Source organism: Triticum aestivum, chromosome 2B (assembly GCF_018294505.1).
Source record: "Triticum aestivum cultivar Chinese Spring chromosome 2B, IWGSC CS RefSeq v2.1, whole genome shotgun sequence".
Taxonomy (NCBI): Eukaryota; Viridiplantae; Streptophyta; class Magnoliopsida; order Poales; family Poaceae; genus Triticum; species Triticum aestivum.
The window spans coordinates 595,914,621-595,931,478 of record NC_057798.1 but is presented as its reverse complement, the minus strand read 5'-3'; the positions used below and the strand labels follow the sequence as shown (position 1 = coordinate 595,931,478).

At 48.6% G+C, this 16,858-nt stretch overlaps 1 protein-coding gene across 1 annotated transcript; it reads right to left on the bottom strand.

Annotated features, from left to right (window-relative positions):
- Nucleotides 1-10,510: 10,510 nt before the first annotated feature.
- Nucleotides 10,511-13,630, bottom strand: LOC123046224 (B3 domain-containing protein Os02g0683500-like). The gene has a single exon (XM_044469531.1). The coding sequence runs from the start codon at nucleotides 13,293-13,295 to the stop codon at nucleotides 12,066-12,068; it is 1,230 nt and encodes a 409-aa protein (XP_044325466.1). The 5' UTR covers nucleotides 13,296-13,630; the 3' UTR covers nucleotides 10,511-12,065.
- Nucleotides 13,631-16,858: the final 3,228 nt, after the last annotated feature.

Below are 16,858 nucleotides of genomic sequence, written 5' to 3'. Positions count from 1 at the left end.
CTAGTATGCCTCTACTTGACTAGCTCGTTTATCAAAGATGGTTATGTTTCCTAACCATGGACAAAAGAGTTGTCATTTGATTAACGGGATCACATCATTAGGAGAATGATGTGATTGACTTAACCCATTCCGTTAGCTTAGCACTTGATCGTTTAGTATGTTGCTATTGCTTTCTTCATGACTTATACATGTTCCTGTAACTATGAGATTATGCAACTCCCGTTTACTGGAAGAACACTTTGTGTGCTACCAAACGTCACAACGTAACTGGGTGATTATAAAGGTGCTCTACAGGTGTTTCTGAAGGTACATGTTGGGTTGGCATAATTCGAGATTAGGTTTTGTCACTCCGATTGTCGGAGAGGTATCTCTGGGCCCTCTCGGTAATACTCATCACCTAAGCCTTGCAAGCATTGTAACTAATGAGTTAGTTATAAGATGATGTGTTACGGAACGAGTAAAGAGACTTGCCGGTAACGAGATTGAACTAGGTATTGGATACCGACGATCAAATCTCGGGCAAGTAATATACCGATGACAAAGGGAACAAGGTATGTTGTTATGCGGTTTGACCGATAAAGATCTTCGTAGAATATGTAGGAACCAATATGGGCATCCAGGTTCCGCTATTGGTTATTGACCGAGAATAGTTCTAGGTCATGTCTACATAGTTCTCGAACCCGTAGGGTCCGCACGCTTAACGTTACGATGATAGTTGTATTATGAGTTTACAAGTTTTGATGTACCGAAGTTTGTTCGGAGTCCCGGATGTGATCACGGACATGACGAGGAGTCTCGAAATGGTCGAGACATAAAGATTGATATATTGGACGACTATATTCGGACACCGGAAGTGTTCTGGGTGATTTCAGAGAAAACCGGAGTGCCGGAGGGTTACCGGAACCCCTCCCGAAGAGTTAATGGGCCACATGGGCCTTGGTGGGAAGAGAGAGGGGCGGCCAGGAAGGGCCGCGCGCCCCCTCTCCCTCTGGTCCGAATTGGACTAGGAGGGGGGGGCGGCGCCCCCCTCTTTCCTTCCCCTCCTCTCCCCCTTCCTTCCCCTCCTAGTAGGAGTAGGAAAGGAGGAGTCCTACTCCTACTAGGAAGAGGACTCCTCCTCCTGGCGCGCCCAACAAGGGCCGGCCGGCCTCCCCCCTCCTTCCTTTATATACGGGGGCAGGGGGCACCCCATAGACACACAAGTTGATCTACGGATCGTTCCTTAGCCGTGTGCGGTGCCCCCCTCCACCATATTCCACCTCGGTCATATCGTCGCGGAGTTTAGGCGAAGCCCTGCGCCGGTAGAACATCATCATCGTCACCACGCCGTCGTGCTGACGGAACTCATCCCCGAAGCTTTGCTGGATCGGAGCCCGGGGATCATCATCGAGCTGAACGTGTGCTGAACTCAGAGGTGCCGTACGTTCGGTGCTTGGATCGGTCGGATCGTGAAGACGTACGACTACATCAACCGCATTGTCATAACGCTTCCGCTTACGGTCTACTAGGGTACGTGGACGAACACTCTCCCCTCTCGTTGCTATGCATCACCATGATCTTGCGTGTGCATAGGATTTTTTTTGAAATTACTACGTTCCCCAACACGGCCTCCCTTGTAGGAGAGGCCTTCCTTTTCTTCCCTCCCCCCGCTGGGGGAGAGGCTTTCTTCTTCTCCTCCTCGCCTTGGTGGGAGGAGTCGACCTCGGATTCATCATCCGATAGCACCTGAAAACGGGAACTCTTCCGAGTCCCCGTCGCCTTCTTCTTGGCCTTCTTCTCCAGCACCACATGGGGTGCCGGATCCAGCAGCCCCGTTAGGCGGGCGTCCGCTGGGTCCTCTGGCAATGGGGCCGGACAGATAGCCTGTGCGGCCTTCTTCAGCCAGTCCTGTCAAAGGAAAGGGAGTTTAGATCCCGCATAGAGTCAAACTATGGAAAACAAGCGTCCCTTAAAGGACAAAATGACTTACCTCATCAGTTGGACGCTCCAAGCTGAATCCGCGATCTTCGGTAGCGGATGTGGGAGCCTCGGCGCCTTTGAACAGCACCTTCCAGACCTCTTCGTACGTAGTGTCGAAGAGCCCCTTCAAAGTCTGGTGCTGCGCCGGATCGAACTCCCACATGTTAAAGCCCCGTTGTTGGCACGGGAGAATCTGGCGAATGAGCATGACCTGGACTACGTTGACAAGCTTAAGCTTGTTGTCCACCAGCTTCTGGACGCAGGCTTGGAGTCCGGTCAGCTCTCCGAATCGCCCCAAATTCGGCCGCTCTCTTTCCAGGAGGTGAGCCGTGTGGGGATGCCAGATCTGAATTTGGGGGCCGCTGCCCAATCAGGGTCACGCGGCTCGGTGATGTGGAACCACCCCGATTGCCACCCCTTAATGGTTTCCACAAAGGTGCCTTCCAGCCATGTAACGTGGGACATCCTGCCCACCATGGCGCCTCCGCACTCCGCTTGGCTGCCCTTCACAACCTTCGGCTTGACACTGAAGGTCTTGAGCCACAAGCCGAAGTGGGGCTGGATGCAGAGGAAGGCCTCGCACACGACGATAAACGCCGAGATGTTGAGGATGAAATTCAGGGCCAGATCATGGAAATCTAGGCCGTAGTAGAACATGAGCCCCGGACAAAGGGATGAAGTGGGAAGCCCAGTCCGCGGAGGAAATGGGGAAGGAATACTACCCTCTCATGGGGCCTGGGGTGGGGATGAGCTCTCCCTCATCGGGGAGCCGATGCGCGATGTCGCTGGACAAGTATCCGACGCTGCGCAGCTTCTGGATATGCCCCTCCGTGACGGAGGAGGCCATCCACTTGCCTCCCGCTCCGGACATATTTGGAGAAGGTTGAGGTGAGATGTGCGGACTTGGGCGCTGGAGCTCGAGTTTGCGGAGATGGATAAGCCAAGGAGGAAGAAAGCGCAGGTAAAAGGGTTGGATCTTTATCCCCTTATATGGGCGGACGAAAACATGTGTCCCCACCGGCCTGGTAAAACTCGCTTATCCCCCAAGCGTCACAATCAATGGCGCGGTTGGGTTACCCACGTCCGTATTGATGGGAATCCCGGAATAAGGGGAACACGATCTCTGCTTCGACAAGACGTGCCAAGGAAACCGACTCGCTAAACGCGCTGAGGTGGAACAATAAAAACAATTTGAGGGCTTGGTAGTGGTGTGGCGTTACGCCACAAAATATGTCAGCAGATTGAACTTGTGTAATATTGTTCTCTCTAGGGGGGTACGTGGAATTTATTTTTGCAGAGTCGGACACTATCCTGGTGTTCACAATCTTGTATAAATTATTCGGAGGAAGAACCCGCCTTGCAATGCCGAAGACAACATGCGCGCTAGACTCGTCGTCATTGAAGCCTGATTCAGGGGCTACTGAGGGAGTTCCGGACTAGGGGGTGTCCGGATAGCCGAACTATCATCATCGGCCGGACTCCAAGACTATGAAGATACAAGATTGAAGACTTCGTCCCGTGTCTGGATGGGACTTTCCTTGGCGTGGAAGACAAGCTTGGCGATACGGATATGTAGATCTCCTACCATTATAACCGACTCTGTGTAACCCTAGCCCTCTCCGGTGTCTATATAAACCGGATGGCTTTAGTCCATAGGACGAACAACAATCATACCATAGGCTAGCTTCTAGGGTTTAGCCTCCTTGATCTCGTGGTAGATCCACTCTTGTAACACACATCATCAATATTAATCAAGCAGGACGTAGGGTTTTACCTCCATCAAGAGGGCCCGAACCTGGGTAAAACATCGTGTCCCTTGTCTCCTGTTACCATCCGCCTAGACGCACAGTTCGGGACCCCCTACCCGAGATCTGTCGGTTTTGACACCGACAGTAGGCATATATAACCTTGTGTGCCCGTAGTTATTTTGGTACCATGTCCCCTTTTGGGACGATTGTTTTGCCACGACGGTGGCCGTTGGATGTCCGGAGTGGCATCAGGGCCAACCATGACTTAGCCAAAAGGGGAGTTGGTTGGAGTGGCCGGGAGAGTGTCATGGCAGTAGATTGGTCCTATCAGAACACCATTGGTCCACCCGAATGGGATTCTGAGGCCATGGGTTCCATGGTGTGGGTACAGTGTGCTAACCTCTGCTGAGTGTATTTAATCTATCGATGCCGCATCCTCGGTTATGGGCAGAAGTTCGAGTGGGTCACACCGTGGGTCAACAAAAATATTAAACTTGTACACTAAATGAATATTTGTGGCACTGTTTATGTTGGTGAAGTTGTTGAGACCATCGAGATGGTTTCGTTTGTGATCAGGAGGTGATCACGTTGGTATGATGAGGTTCATGGCTACAAGGTAACCGAGATGGTAAGCGGGTCTAAAAGGCCCTCTTATGAGCACGATCACTTCATGAGTAGCATGTCAAATCTTGCATTAAACTTGCTTAAATTCATTGTTGTTGTTTGCCATTGTTGCTTTGTTTGTGTGAGCTTGCAAGTACATTCAATGTACTGGCCTGGCGTGTCAAGCCAGTTTCAGGAGAAATCATACTGGAGTTGGAGTTGCATATCACATCGCAGTCTAGACCGTGTCCGCATCAGTGTCCCTGTGAGATGGAGTCCTTCTACGTCGTCGTTCCGCTGCCGCGTAGTCTTATCGTGATGTCGAGGCCCCTGCTCATGCCTACTAAAGAATGTACATATGTTTAGCAGCACCGAGTGTGCTGCTTGGCCTCGCGACTTGATGTTGTTCAATTTGCTGCGTTCGAGATTCTCGTTGAATTACGCTATAACGAGATCCAAATGCAGACACATCCAGGCTTCTACTACTACCCATCCCTGCACGATGATGGGTGTGTCCGTTTCCCTGTTATTGATCCGGCGAGCGATAGTCCCTCTAGCCACCTTTCTTGATATATCATTGCTAGCTATCTTCTGATTTACGAGCTGGCCCGAGAGATGACAACCTTTCATGTTTTTTTCCATAAAAGGACACATAGGGTTGGTAACCAAAGATGCAATATCTTATGGAAACAAAACATTGTTTTGAAAAGGTTTACAAAATTTGGCGCATTTGCATGTAGGGATGAAAATTGAGTGGAAACTTTTTACTTTTCCGGAGAAGAAACAAGAAAGGAAACAAAAACAGAAATTTACAAAATGAAACAAAAATGGAATTTTATACACGGAAATGGAAACAAAATGGAATAGTATTTTCCAGCGAAACATACATAGAAAGAAACTTTTCGTCTATGCAAATATCAAATTTTAGTTTTTACTATGGGCCTATGACTGCTTCGTAGCCCAAACATGAACAAAACAAAATGAAACCCAACTTTGACCACCACGCACGTATTCAACTATACAGTATATTGGGATTGTCCAGTACTACTATAATTCTTTGCTAAATCGCTAACAATTGATCAAATATGTCGATTAGTTTGTGTTGCGGTTAACACCACTTCTGTTGTCATGTCCGCTTCGCATCCATGCTTGTTTCGGTATATATTTTCATATTCACTTTCGGGGTTTATATTTTTTTTTCTAGCTCTATCCATTTCTGCTCGTTCTGGTCCCTTTGCACAAAGGATAACAAAAAGGTGTTGTTGACTGTGTCAGTCGGCCTTGATATATTTCTTTCGTCTTACTACAATAATTTTACAGAGGACCACACTGCCTTCTGTTGCAGAGCGGGCCCGCGTGTCAGCGCCAGGCTAGCCTTTTCGTAGGTGGCCCCGCTCTCCAGCTATGTTGGCCAAACTAATTGATGGATGCGCCTGGACTGGATCGATGGCATCTTTGAACAGTTGGTTGGCCACTCGGTCTTTCCGCTGAGCCGTCGTTTTCACTAGCTTCTGGGGGTCAAAAACAATTGGGAGATCTCGCCTCGCCCGCCAGTTAGTTATCCGCCCATTCGTTCCGGCCAAAGCTCTGAACCATCCTCTCCTATCTTTACTCCCCACAAGGCGTGACGAGGAAGCGCCATCATATCATTGTGCCTGATGCTTCTTCCATCCATCCATCCATGCATGCACCTGATCTCCTCGTCTCGATCGCCTCGCCGCTACAAACATCTCATCTCAGACTTGTGTCCATGGCAGCAGCAGCAGCAGCAGCATGGGGCTTTCTCCATCTGCCATGCGACTTTGTCTCTTGCCGCTTCAGCAGCTGCCGCCGCTCTGGTCACCTCCACGGCTGCAATTAAACTGCCAGGCGGTGAAACCTCAGGGGGAGATAATTTAACCCATCCATCATATCGTCCTTAGCTAGTAAGTTTACGACACATAGGCCGGTCCAGCTTCTGCATCCAGTGAATCTTGATTGCCATGTGATATCGTGCGTGCCGTATCGAGTTAAACTATTTCACGTACACGAGCCCAGTAAGCTTTCCAGAGGCAAAGCTAGTAGCTGACGCTAATTTACTGGCTCGGGTCACATCACATGATGGGAATTATTAGTAGTACTAAGTGAGTTCATGCCGACATGTGATAAAGTCACAAGAAATAATGCATGAACGGATCTAAATGAGTAGAGGACACTCACGTGAATACTGGGATTAGCCGATTAGGTTTAGGTATACTTGCCTGAAACTGGGAGTAAGGGGGATATAGGGATTAGGTTTGCATATTTCATCTGGGGGTCGAAACCCCTCGACAATTACAAGCCTATGCAGACATTTCATTACCCTGGAATCCTATACATACATACATTTGCGTAGGAAAAAGCTGTGGATATAGGAGCTGGAGCACGCAAATCAAAGCTGCGGCTCGCCTGCGCTTGGACTAGTTGTCTTGAGCATGGACTAGCTAGCTAGCTAGCTGGGTGTAGCTACTCCACAGTACGTACATACTGCGGCCTTTCCTTTGCAGTTTCAGCCTCTGGCGTCGATCAGCTCATGCATGCCACGGTGAGGTTATGGAGGACAGTGGCAGCTCTTTTTGTGTGTTTTCTTGGAGCATGCGGCCGCAAAAGGCTGGGGCACTTGTCGCAGAGATGTTGGTTCCTCTAGCTAGCTCAGGCTCAGCTGCGACATCTAGGCGTACGGTGTGCCACGGATTTATGTCGTACAGAGGACACGTACAGTACTGTGCTGCTAGTAAATATACACATCAATTCATTGCATGCTCTCATGTCACGTTAAAATTTACTGTAGGATGCCACGAGCAAAAGCAATATTGTAGATATTGGATATACGTACATGTAGGTCAGAAGCAGATACTATGTGTTAATTAGATGCTGGATGTCCTCGCTTATACTCAGGCAAGACGTTGGCTAGAGTACCACGTACACTGGCTGTTTCTATTGATGATGGCGTCATAAGCGTTGGGTTTACCCAGTGCTCTCGGTGGCGGCAGCGCATTGCATGATGCATATGTGCTGCCGTCCACAAGGATGCTGCTGCTCTGGCATGGGGCTTAATTGGCTCTAGAGATCAGCCTATGGGTGCATCCAAAAAACTTACCGCACAAAATCATCTCCCCCACCTCTCGCTGTCTCGACCTTCCTCTCGGCAAACGGTGTTCCATCGGCAAACCGGCAGCAATCTATGTCCAGTCCGGCCGGTCGTGATGTTTCTAACACATGCTCGTTAGGGTTTCACACCGTAAGTTCAGTTCTCTCCGGAGAAGCCCTCTGAAATTTCTTGTTATATTGGTATCTAATTCTTCAGGATTTTATATCTCTGTGAGATTCATCACTAGCTGGAGAGATTCATAGACGCGCCTCAGCTCGTATGTGAAACGACATAAATACGAATATGAACTTAGCTGCTAGGGGCGTGGAGACCACCATTGTACGAACAAAATCCACTGACGGCACAAGAGACAATTTCAACCAAAGCCATGCATGCAGGACCTGGCACGCATAGTTAAAAGGGGTCAGAAATCAGGTCAGAGATACTAAATGATATTAAAACCTGTGCATAGTAGAAAATAACTGCTCTGTAATACTACACTGCACCAGATTCCACAGAAGAAATTAATACAAGTCTCCTTATCTTTTTTTCTCCACACACGCATAGAACATCTCTTTCTCTCTCATGTCTACTTATGCTGACAAATGCAACTCGATATTATATGTGTGTACTTTACTGGGAGTAGTATACCAGTACTCTTATGATTGCGGCCATCACGCATCACAGTTTTATGCCTTAAAATGACAGCCAAACGCCAAAGAAGAGCAGGAGACTTAAATGTGGAACTTTCTAAGTAATGCCTTGCATGTTTCATGGAAACAATATCATAAATTGATCCGATGCGTGCATGCATATACATATCCACATGGCACATGGGCGTCAGAAAATGAACACGGCACACATAAGTCCATGCATCCCCTCAATATTTGCAAGAGTAACTTCAGGATAACACATATGATGCAGTGTTGTCAGCTAGTATATTCCAACCGATTCAGTACTTTTGTGAAGTAAATACATACATAAAATTCAATTAAATATTATATAAAACAAAAACATGGCGTCCAATCCTAGTATATCTATCATGCATATGAACCTTCTGCCAACAAGAACATTTTTCCTTCAAAGCAAAACACAAGTTGATTCGTAAATTCCCCACACAGCCTCATACTTGTACTGGTCCATTTTATTCATTACAAGGGCATACTCCGGTGACCATCATTTTAGCTCTATTTAGTGCTAACTGTAATCTAATTACTTTGAGCATATGCATAACAGTAGGACGCAAATATAACCAAACATGATGAACCATATCTAGCTAGCTATTACTATGCATTGCTAGGTGCAGTCAACTGTTTCTAATTAAGTTTGACGATTAACACAATTTTATTTGTCTAGATTTAATTTGTGTGGTAAAATCGATGCATATTTTCAAACAAAAAACTATTGCACGTTGATATCAATATTTTGTGGCTAAGTAGTTAAAACTTAAATAACCTGCTTAGCATATACTATCTTTCAACACAAAAAATCACATAGAGATTTAACTAAATCGCATTCAGCTCAAATTTTGCTAGTGGGGTGTAAATATTTTTCCTATAGCTTCTGCTAGATTTGCTAAATATACAAGTGCATGCAAAAAGAGAGAGAATTTAACGTCGCTTGCTTAAAAGTTACTCCCTCCGTTCCAAAATACTTGTGGTTTCAGTTCAAATTTGAACTAAGACCATGACAAGTATTATGGAACGGAGGGAGAGTAGACAACACAGCCCGTATATGTACTTTATCATATTATATATTTGAGACATGGTAGACAATTACAAAAATTACATGTCAGGCAGCTACTAAATAAGGCTCACATATGTAACTAATTGATACACAAAAGACTAACAAATAAACACCAACGAAGGTAGTTCAAATAACCAACTTCTACATAACCTTTGATGTTTAAAACAATATATCCATAGCAATCGAAGCTGAAGTACATCTAGATACTGGATCTAATATGACTTAGTATTTTGGATTGTGCCATTACAACTCCGTAAGATCCTGATAAGCATTTCCTGTTGTGTGTAATAAATACTATATTTCAGTTAACAAATTTCCTATTCTACTAGTTGGTTTAGCAACCTTACATGCATATGCTTCATAGATGCTTGTACAGTTTTACTGTAAGAACAGAAATGTCAAAAAAATGAAAAAATGCACAATGACATTTGGACTGGAAGGATGTCGGATGAACAATCATCATACTATCTGCTAAAAAAAGACGACGTGCAGGGTATAAAAACAGCCACAACCCATAGTACTTAATTATGAGAAAATTTGTTGCATAATGTGAAAATGATTGAAATTGTTCTATAAGAAATTGAAGATTTTTGAATCCCCTTAATGTTTTTGCTAGACTAAATTATCCATGTTTATGCAGTGAGAGAATACATATGAGATTCGTAATGAAAATCTGTGTCAAATTTCTTGTATTTGGTACTACCAAGGAACCATGGCAGTGTTATACTAAAGATATTGCAATCTTAAAAAACAAGAAAGATTAAATGTGTAAACAAATAAATGGAAGAATGTATCATAATTGAAGTGAAATATACAGTGTTTAACCCAAAAGTAATACTGCCTCCGTCCCATAATATAAGATGTTATTACAACCAAGATGAGAGTATATCAGTTGTAGTAACATCTTATATACTATGGGACGGAGGGAGTATTTGCAGATGTTTGCGGTGTACGTAATCATAATACAGCACACAATATCAACAGGTATTGACAATGACAAGGAGGTGCTACTGATCTTTTCTGCAACAACATTTTTTTTGTAACTTGTATTCCTTAGCTAAAGCTTTTCTCCAAAATTAATACATATATTTCTGCTGTTTCAGAAGATACCAGGATATACGAGAGACATCAACTACTGATTTGTAGACTGGGCTAGATACTTGTATGTTTTTTGTAAGAGGGACGCCACAGAAGACATGCGCTAACCTCCTTGAGCCCGAGGCAAGTTAGAAGTATGAACTATCAATCAGTTAATCTCAAAGAAACTGTATCGAGTGAGTGCAGTACGTCAGATGACAAAATTAAAACCAAAGTGAACACCAAGCAAGCAAAAAAGAGGAAGAACAAGAAGAAAACAGCGAACACTTATAGTGATATATAGACAATCCCAGTCGACCTCCTGCCCATTATTTATTTCCTCATTAACTCCCATTCCTTTTTGAGCTTACACTGGACCAAAGGTACTTTCATTTTCAGGCACAGCATCTATATATCTATTCCGGCCATGCCAGTGCAAAAGGATCCCCCTCCTACACCTTGCTAGTTATGGATACCTATTGAGGAGTCAGTACGTGGCCTTGCCCCCATTGCTACCAGCAGCAGGCGTACACCCCGTACCTACTCACTGCAGTGAAAAGGAGAAGAGGGAAGAAAGTTAAATATAGAGAGAGGCCTTTGTCTTTCTCACTGCCTCACACAGAAAGGACAACAAGGGAGAGCAATTCCGAGCAAGACGTACTACCCCAAGAGATGTGCATATACGCACACCTCACTGTTCCTACTGTTATAGCAACAGTCGAGCTACTGCTGAGGTCCCTCCTCCCTCCCCCATAAAATTTTAACAGACGTACAAGGAAGTTAAGGCCAGTGGCAAGTGCCCAGTGCACTGCACCCCTTCTTTACAGACTGCCAAGAACATAAAGAACTCTTGGAGGCTTGGAGCGTATACCACTCCAGGCCCAGACAAACAAAACTAGACGTATAATTTGGCCTACAGTATGTATATATGGGGGTTTAGTTTCCAGTCCCCGTTGGGTAAAAACCGCGACAGAAATTCCTTAAATTTGCTGGTACCAGTCCCTATGATCTTTGCCATTACGATCAGCTAATTATGCATATGGAGTATGAAACGGTACAAAAAGTATCAGCAAACTCACGAATTAAAAGCAAGAAGGCCAAGCACATAAATATAAGATACGGCATAGCAGACTAGCAGTACTAATGAAGAGGAGTAAACTACAGGAATTTAAGGATCGCTCAGATCAGAAGTGAAGGATTTGACCTGCAATGCTCGTATGTAGCTTCTCCGGTGGCAGCTGCTTGCATCGGCTAATCCGCCATCAATGTCACTGCCTCGCTATTGTTTCTGAGAGCTGCGTTGAAGGTTCAGTCTAGAGGAGAAGATCATTCATATGATGCAAGTTCGGGATGATGTGTATCAGACTGCGCTTGTAGTCATACGATTCAGATCTTGGCCGTATTAATGCTGTTGGGGGTTTGCAAATTTGGAGGTGTGTTATCATATGTGGGTGCAAATGGAATTGGTCAACCAAACTGCGGACCAACCAATTAGTAAAGGAAAATAATTTGACTTAGAAATCACAAGCTAATACTGGGATAGCGGGGAAGACCGAAAATGAAGGAATCTTATTAGAAACCAGACGAACTCATGAAGAATTGATTGATTCGCTAGTTTCTCTCTATATATTAATTCTCAAACCAACACTCAAGAATTTGATTGGCCAAAACGAAAACGAAAATGAAATGTTAAATGCTGGCTTCTATCAATGTTATAACGGAACCGCAAAAGGTGGAGAGGAAGAAAAGGAAGGTGACAAACTGAAGAAGGAATTGTTGAACTTTCCTTGGGCACGCTCCCGATAGAGCTCACCAAATATCGTTCACAGATCGAGATCCAAGGAGGAATGCGCTTCTCTCTTGGAGGATGATGATGAAGACGGCGACGAGGCAGCAGACGACTCCGCTCCGGCTGCACCGTGCTGGGGCAATTCCAGCGACCTAAACGGTGTCGGCCTTTGCCATCCGGGCATCCGCAGCGACAATGCGTTGGCATCGTTGCTTGACTCGCCGCCGTGGGTATGCGGATTGTCGAGGTTGACTCCGAACAGCCGCACGCGCTTCGCGGCCGCCGTCGGGCTGTTGACGAGTGGCGTCGAATCGAGAACCATGGGCATGCCGACGGTGACCGCCGGGCTCGGTTGCACCGCAATGTGCAGCGGAGGTTGCGGCTGCGGAGGCGGCATGGTTGCGTGCGGGAAAATTCCTGCGGAGCCGAAGTAGAGTACCTGCGGCCTCTGCGGCGCGGCGGGACTGATGCTCCGGAAGTCGAAGCTCTGGCGGAGGCGGTGGTGCTCGTAGAGAGTGGCTGGAGGCGCGGGCGGCATGAAGAAACCGCCCGGTCCGGCGCCCCACGGGCCGTAGGGCGAGGAGGTGGGCATGGGCATGGGCAGGCGCGCGAGACGGTGCGGGTCGCGGAGTTCGGCGCGGCGCTTCCAGTCGATGAAGAGGCGGTCGCGCGTGGCCTCGGCGGCGCCGCGGCAGAAGGAGACGGTGTCCCCGGCGTCGAGGCGCTTCTCCTTGACGAATCGGCTCCAGCCCTTGGTCATGACGTAGCTCTGGCTGCTGTTCCAGTAGGAGTAGCGGAAGCGCCAGAGCTTGCCCCCGCGGTCCTCGAAGCTGAGCAGCAGGCCCTTCTCGTTGGCCGCCGCGTCCAGAGGGAAGTACTTCTCGGCGTGTTGCTTGGGGATCACCAGCCGGTTGAGCTTCCCCACGTCGCTCGGCGTGACCACCTTGTCGAACATGTGCTCCTTGTCGATCACCTCCACGTCGCCCCCTCCCGCGCCGCCGCCAGCCCCGCTCCCAGAAGCCCCAGCGCCGTCGCTCGAGCGGAAGGGAGAGCCCGACCCCGACGCACACGCGGAGGCCGCGGCCGATGAAGGAGACGCCGCGGATGTCGGGGAGGAGGACGAGGCGGCCGCCGTCATGGCCGTCATGAAGGGGATCTCACGCGGGGAGGCCTCATCCCCCTCCTCCTCCTCCTCCTCCATCTCCTCCTCCTCCTCCCCCTCTTTAGAGAGCCTGCTGCTGCTCGACGCAGCAGTGAACTCCATGGCTCCTCGCAGCGCGGCCCGGCTCGTGGATCCCTCGGCTTTCCAGTGTGCGTTTCCGCTGGGCTGCTGGCGTAGATAGGGAGAGGCGGCGGGGCGGAGGGCGGGCGGGGAGGGCTGGGGGGATCTATCGCAGTCGCGTACGGGGGCGAGGCTATGTATACATGGTAATACGCGTGGGTGTGTACGCGAAGGATTTTGACCAGCCAGGACGACAGGAGAGGAGATGACGAGACGGGAAGGAATTCATGGGAGCCAGCATTGACCCGACCCTCGCGCAGCTGGCTGGATCTCGCGCTCGCTCGCTGCGTTTCGCTTCGATCGGCGTGGGGATGAGATGAGACGGCGGATGGGGTACCCTGGGTAGGTGAAGGGGCGTGGTAATTAAGCGCTTGTTTTTATCTTTTCTGCTTGTTCTGGGTAGCGGTTAGTGTGTGTGTGAGAGAGAAAGCTGGTGTTGCGGTGGCGTTCCCGGTTCCCACAGGAGAGGGGGCTGGCTACCCTAGAAGATTCCTGGAAGGCGACCAGGGGCAGGGCCGGGAGCCGAGTGTTTGCGTTATTCTTCTGGCGCAGGAGTATTGTATTGGTCGGTCCTAATTTTTTCCTCTGTGTTTTTGGCCCTATCCAACCTAGGAATGGATGATCCGCGCTCCCTGTAGAGTAGCGATCGAGCATGATGCTCACTTGACTGTGTCAAATAAAAAAATTGAAGAGCGTGCCATGTGCTCTTGAGGGTGCACCGTGTGTGCTCGCTCGTTCCCTTGACCAAAGACGACCACCGGTTAGAAGCATCTTGGGTTGGAGGAGCCCGCTGACGTTGTGGACAGAAGATGAGAACCAATCTTAGGGTTTCTCCCCCCCTTCCCTCCCTCCTCTCCAAGTTTGATTCACCCCCCCACCCCCCCTCTTTGCATGCCGATCCGGTGGCGGGGAGGGGAATCTCGGTGCTTTTGGTCCGGTTGGTAGTTTAGATTAGGTTTTTAGTCCTCACAGGTGCGGCACTCGGGTGAATGGCAACGCTTTTTCTTCAAGTTTGTCTTCCGGCCTTCGATCCTTCTCGAGTTCATCCATCTATACGTAGTCGAGCTTCAACATAGATTTTTGTTGTCTCCTTGGTGTGGTGAGGTTATGGTTTCTCATCATGTCACGACATTTGGTGTCGCGTGCTTCCGATCTATTCAAGGGTTCAACGAGGACGACTACGAGCCTCCAGGCACTGGTCCTTAGGGGTACGTGCACGAAGACTTCCCGGTTGTCATCGACAAGGCCAAGCCGTCTTCGGTAGGGAAGCAGCGACAGCGGCACGTCGGCGGCTCGTTCAGACGGCGGTAGTGGTCACAGAATTTTAATGTAATCTTTATTATGCTTGAGATGTTTTGTACTTCCGGTGAAAGTTGATAATAGATCTGTATCATTTTCGCAAAAAAGAAAAGGAGGAGCCCGTTGACAGTCTTCATTGTTCAACTCTTTGATGAAAAGTGTTGGGAAACATTGCACGGAAAACAAAAAAAATTCTACGCACACGCAAGATCTATCCATGGAGTTGCATAGCTACGAGAGGGGAGAGTGTGCCTACGTACCCTCGTAGATCATTAAGCGGAAGCGTTTTATCAACGCGGTTGATGTAGTCGTACACCTTCACGATCCACCGATCAAGTACCGAACGTACGGCACCTCCGCGTTCATCACACATTCAGCTCGATGACGTCATCACCTTCTCGATCCAGCAAGATAGGCGAAGTGGTAGATAAGTTTCGGCAACATGACGGCGTGTTGACGGTGGTGATGCAACTATCTCCGCAGGGCTTTGCTGAGCACTGCGAAAATATGACCGAGGATAAACTAGAGAGAGAGAGGGGCGCCGCACACGGCTTGGGGATCATGGTGTGTGTTGCCCCTCTCCCTACACACACACACACACACACACACACACACACACACACACACACACACATATATATATATATATATATATAGGTGGAGGGGGGAGAGGATGCATCCCCTAGGGCGCCCCAAGTGGCCGAAGGCTGCCCTAGAGGCCTGCCTAGCCGCGCGCCCTTCCATATTTGAACATGGTGGGAAGGAAGGGGGGTTGGCTGTCTTAGGGCGCCTCCCCCATCCTCCCCTCCCTCCTTGGTAAGTGGGCAGGGGGTGGAGGGGCGCGCCAGCCCCCTTGTGGGATGGTGTGCTCTTCCCCCCCACTTGGCCCATAAGGCCCACTACTCACCGGTGGCCTCCCAGAACCCCTTCCGGCACTCCGATAAATACCCGGTTCTTTCCGAAACCTTTACGGTTACCAAATTGTTGGGAAACGTAGCATGCAATTTTAAAAAAAATTCCTACGCTCACGCAAGACCTATGTAGGAGATGCATAGCAACGAGAGGGGGAGATTGTGTCCACGTACCCTCGTAGAACGAAAGCGGAAGCGTTTGCTTAACGCGGTTGATGTATTCGAACGTCTTCTCGTTCCGACTGATCGAGTAACGAACGTGCGGCACCTCCGAGTTCTGCACACGTTCAGCGCGATGACGTCCCTCGAGCTCTTGATCTAGCAGAGGGTCGAAGGAATAGATGAGTTCCGTCAGCACGACGGTGTGGTGACGGTGATGGTGATGTGATCTGCGCAGGGCTTAGCCTAAGCATCGCGAGAATATGACCGGAGGCATAAACTATGGAGGGGGCGCCGCACACGGCTTAGAGCAATTGGTGTGTCTTCTAGGGGCGCCCCCCGTATATAAAGGAGGGAGGGAGAGGAGGCCGGCCCTAGGCGCGCCCCAAGTGGGAGGAGTCCCACTTGGGCTCCTAGTAGGATTCCCCCCTTCCTTTTACGGAGGGGGAAGGGGGAGGAGAGGGAGTAAGGGGGCACCGCCCCTTCCCTAGTCCAATTCGGCCTCCTTCCCTATGGGGAGCACGGCACCCCTATGTGGGCTCGTGTGCCTCCCTCCTATGGCCCATATCTTTCCCCGAGGGGTTCCAGTAACCCCTCCGGTACTCCGATATGTACCTGATACGTTCCAGAACTCTTCCGGTGTCCGAATACTACCTTCCAATATATCAATCTTTACCTATTGACCATTTCGAGACTCCTCGTCATGTCCGTGATCTCATCTGGGACTCCGAACAACCTTCGGTCACCAAAACACACAACTCATATAAGACATATCGTCATCGAATGTTAAGCGTGCGGACCCTACGAGTTCGAGAACTATGTAGACATGACTGAGACAGCTCTTCGGTCAATAACCAATAGCGGAACCTGGATGCTCATATTGGTTCACACATATTCTATGAAGATCTTTATCGCTCGAACCGCAATGTCAACATACGTTATTCCCTTTGTCATCGGTATGTTACTTGCCCGAGATTCGATTGTCGGTATCTTCATACCTAGTTCAATCTCGTTACTGGCAAGTCTCTTTACTCGTTCCGTAATGCATAATCTTGCAACTAACTCATTAGTCACATTGCTTGCAAGTCTTCTTATGATGTGCATTACCGAGAGGGCCCAGAGATACCTCTCCGATACTCGGAGTGACAAATCCTATTCTCGATCTATGCCAACCCA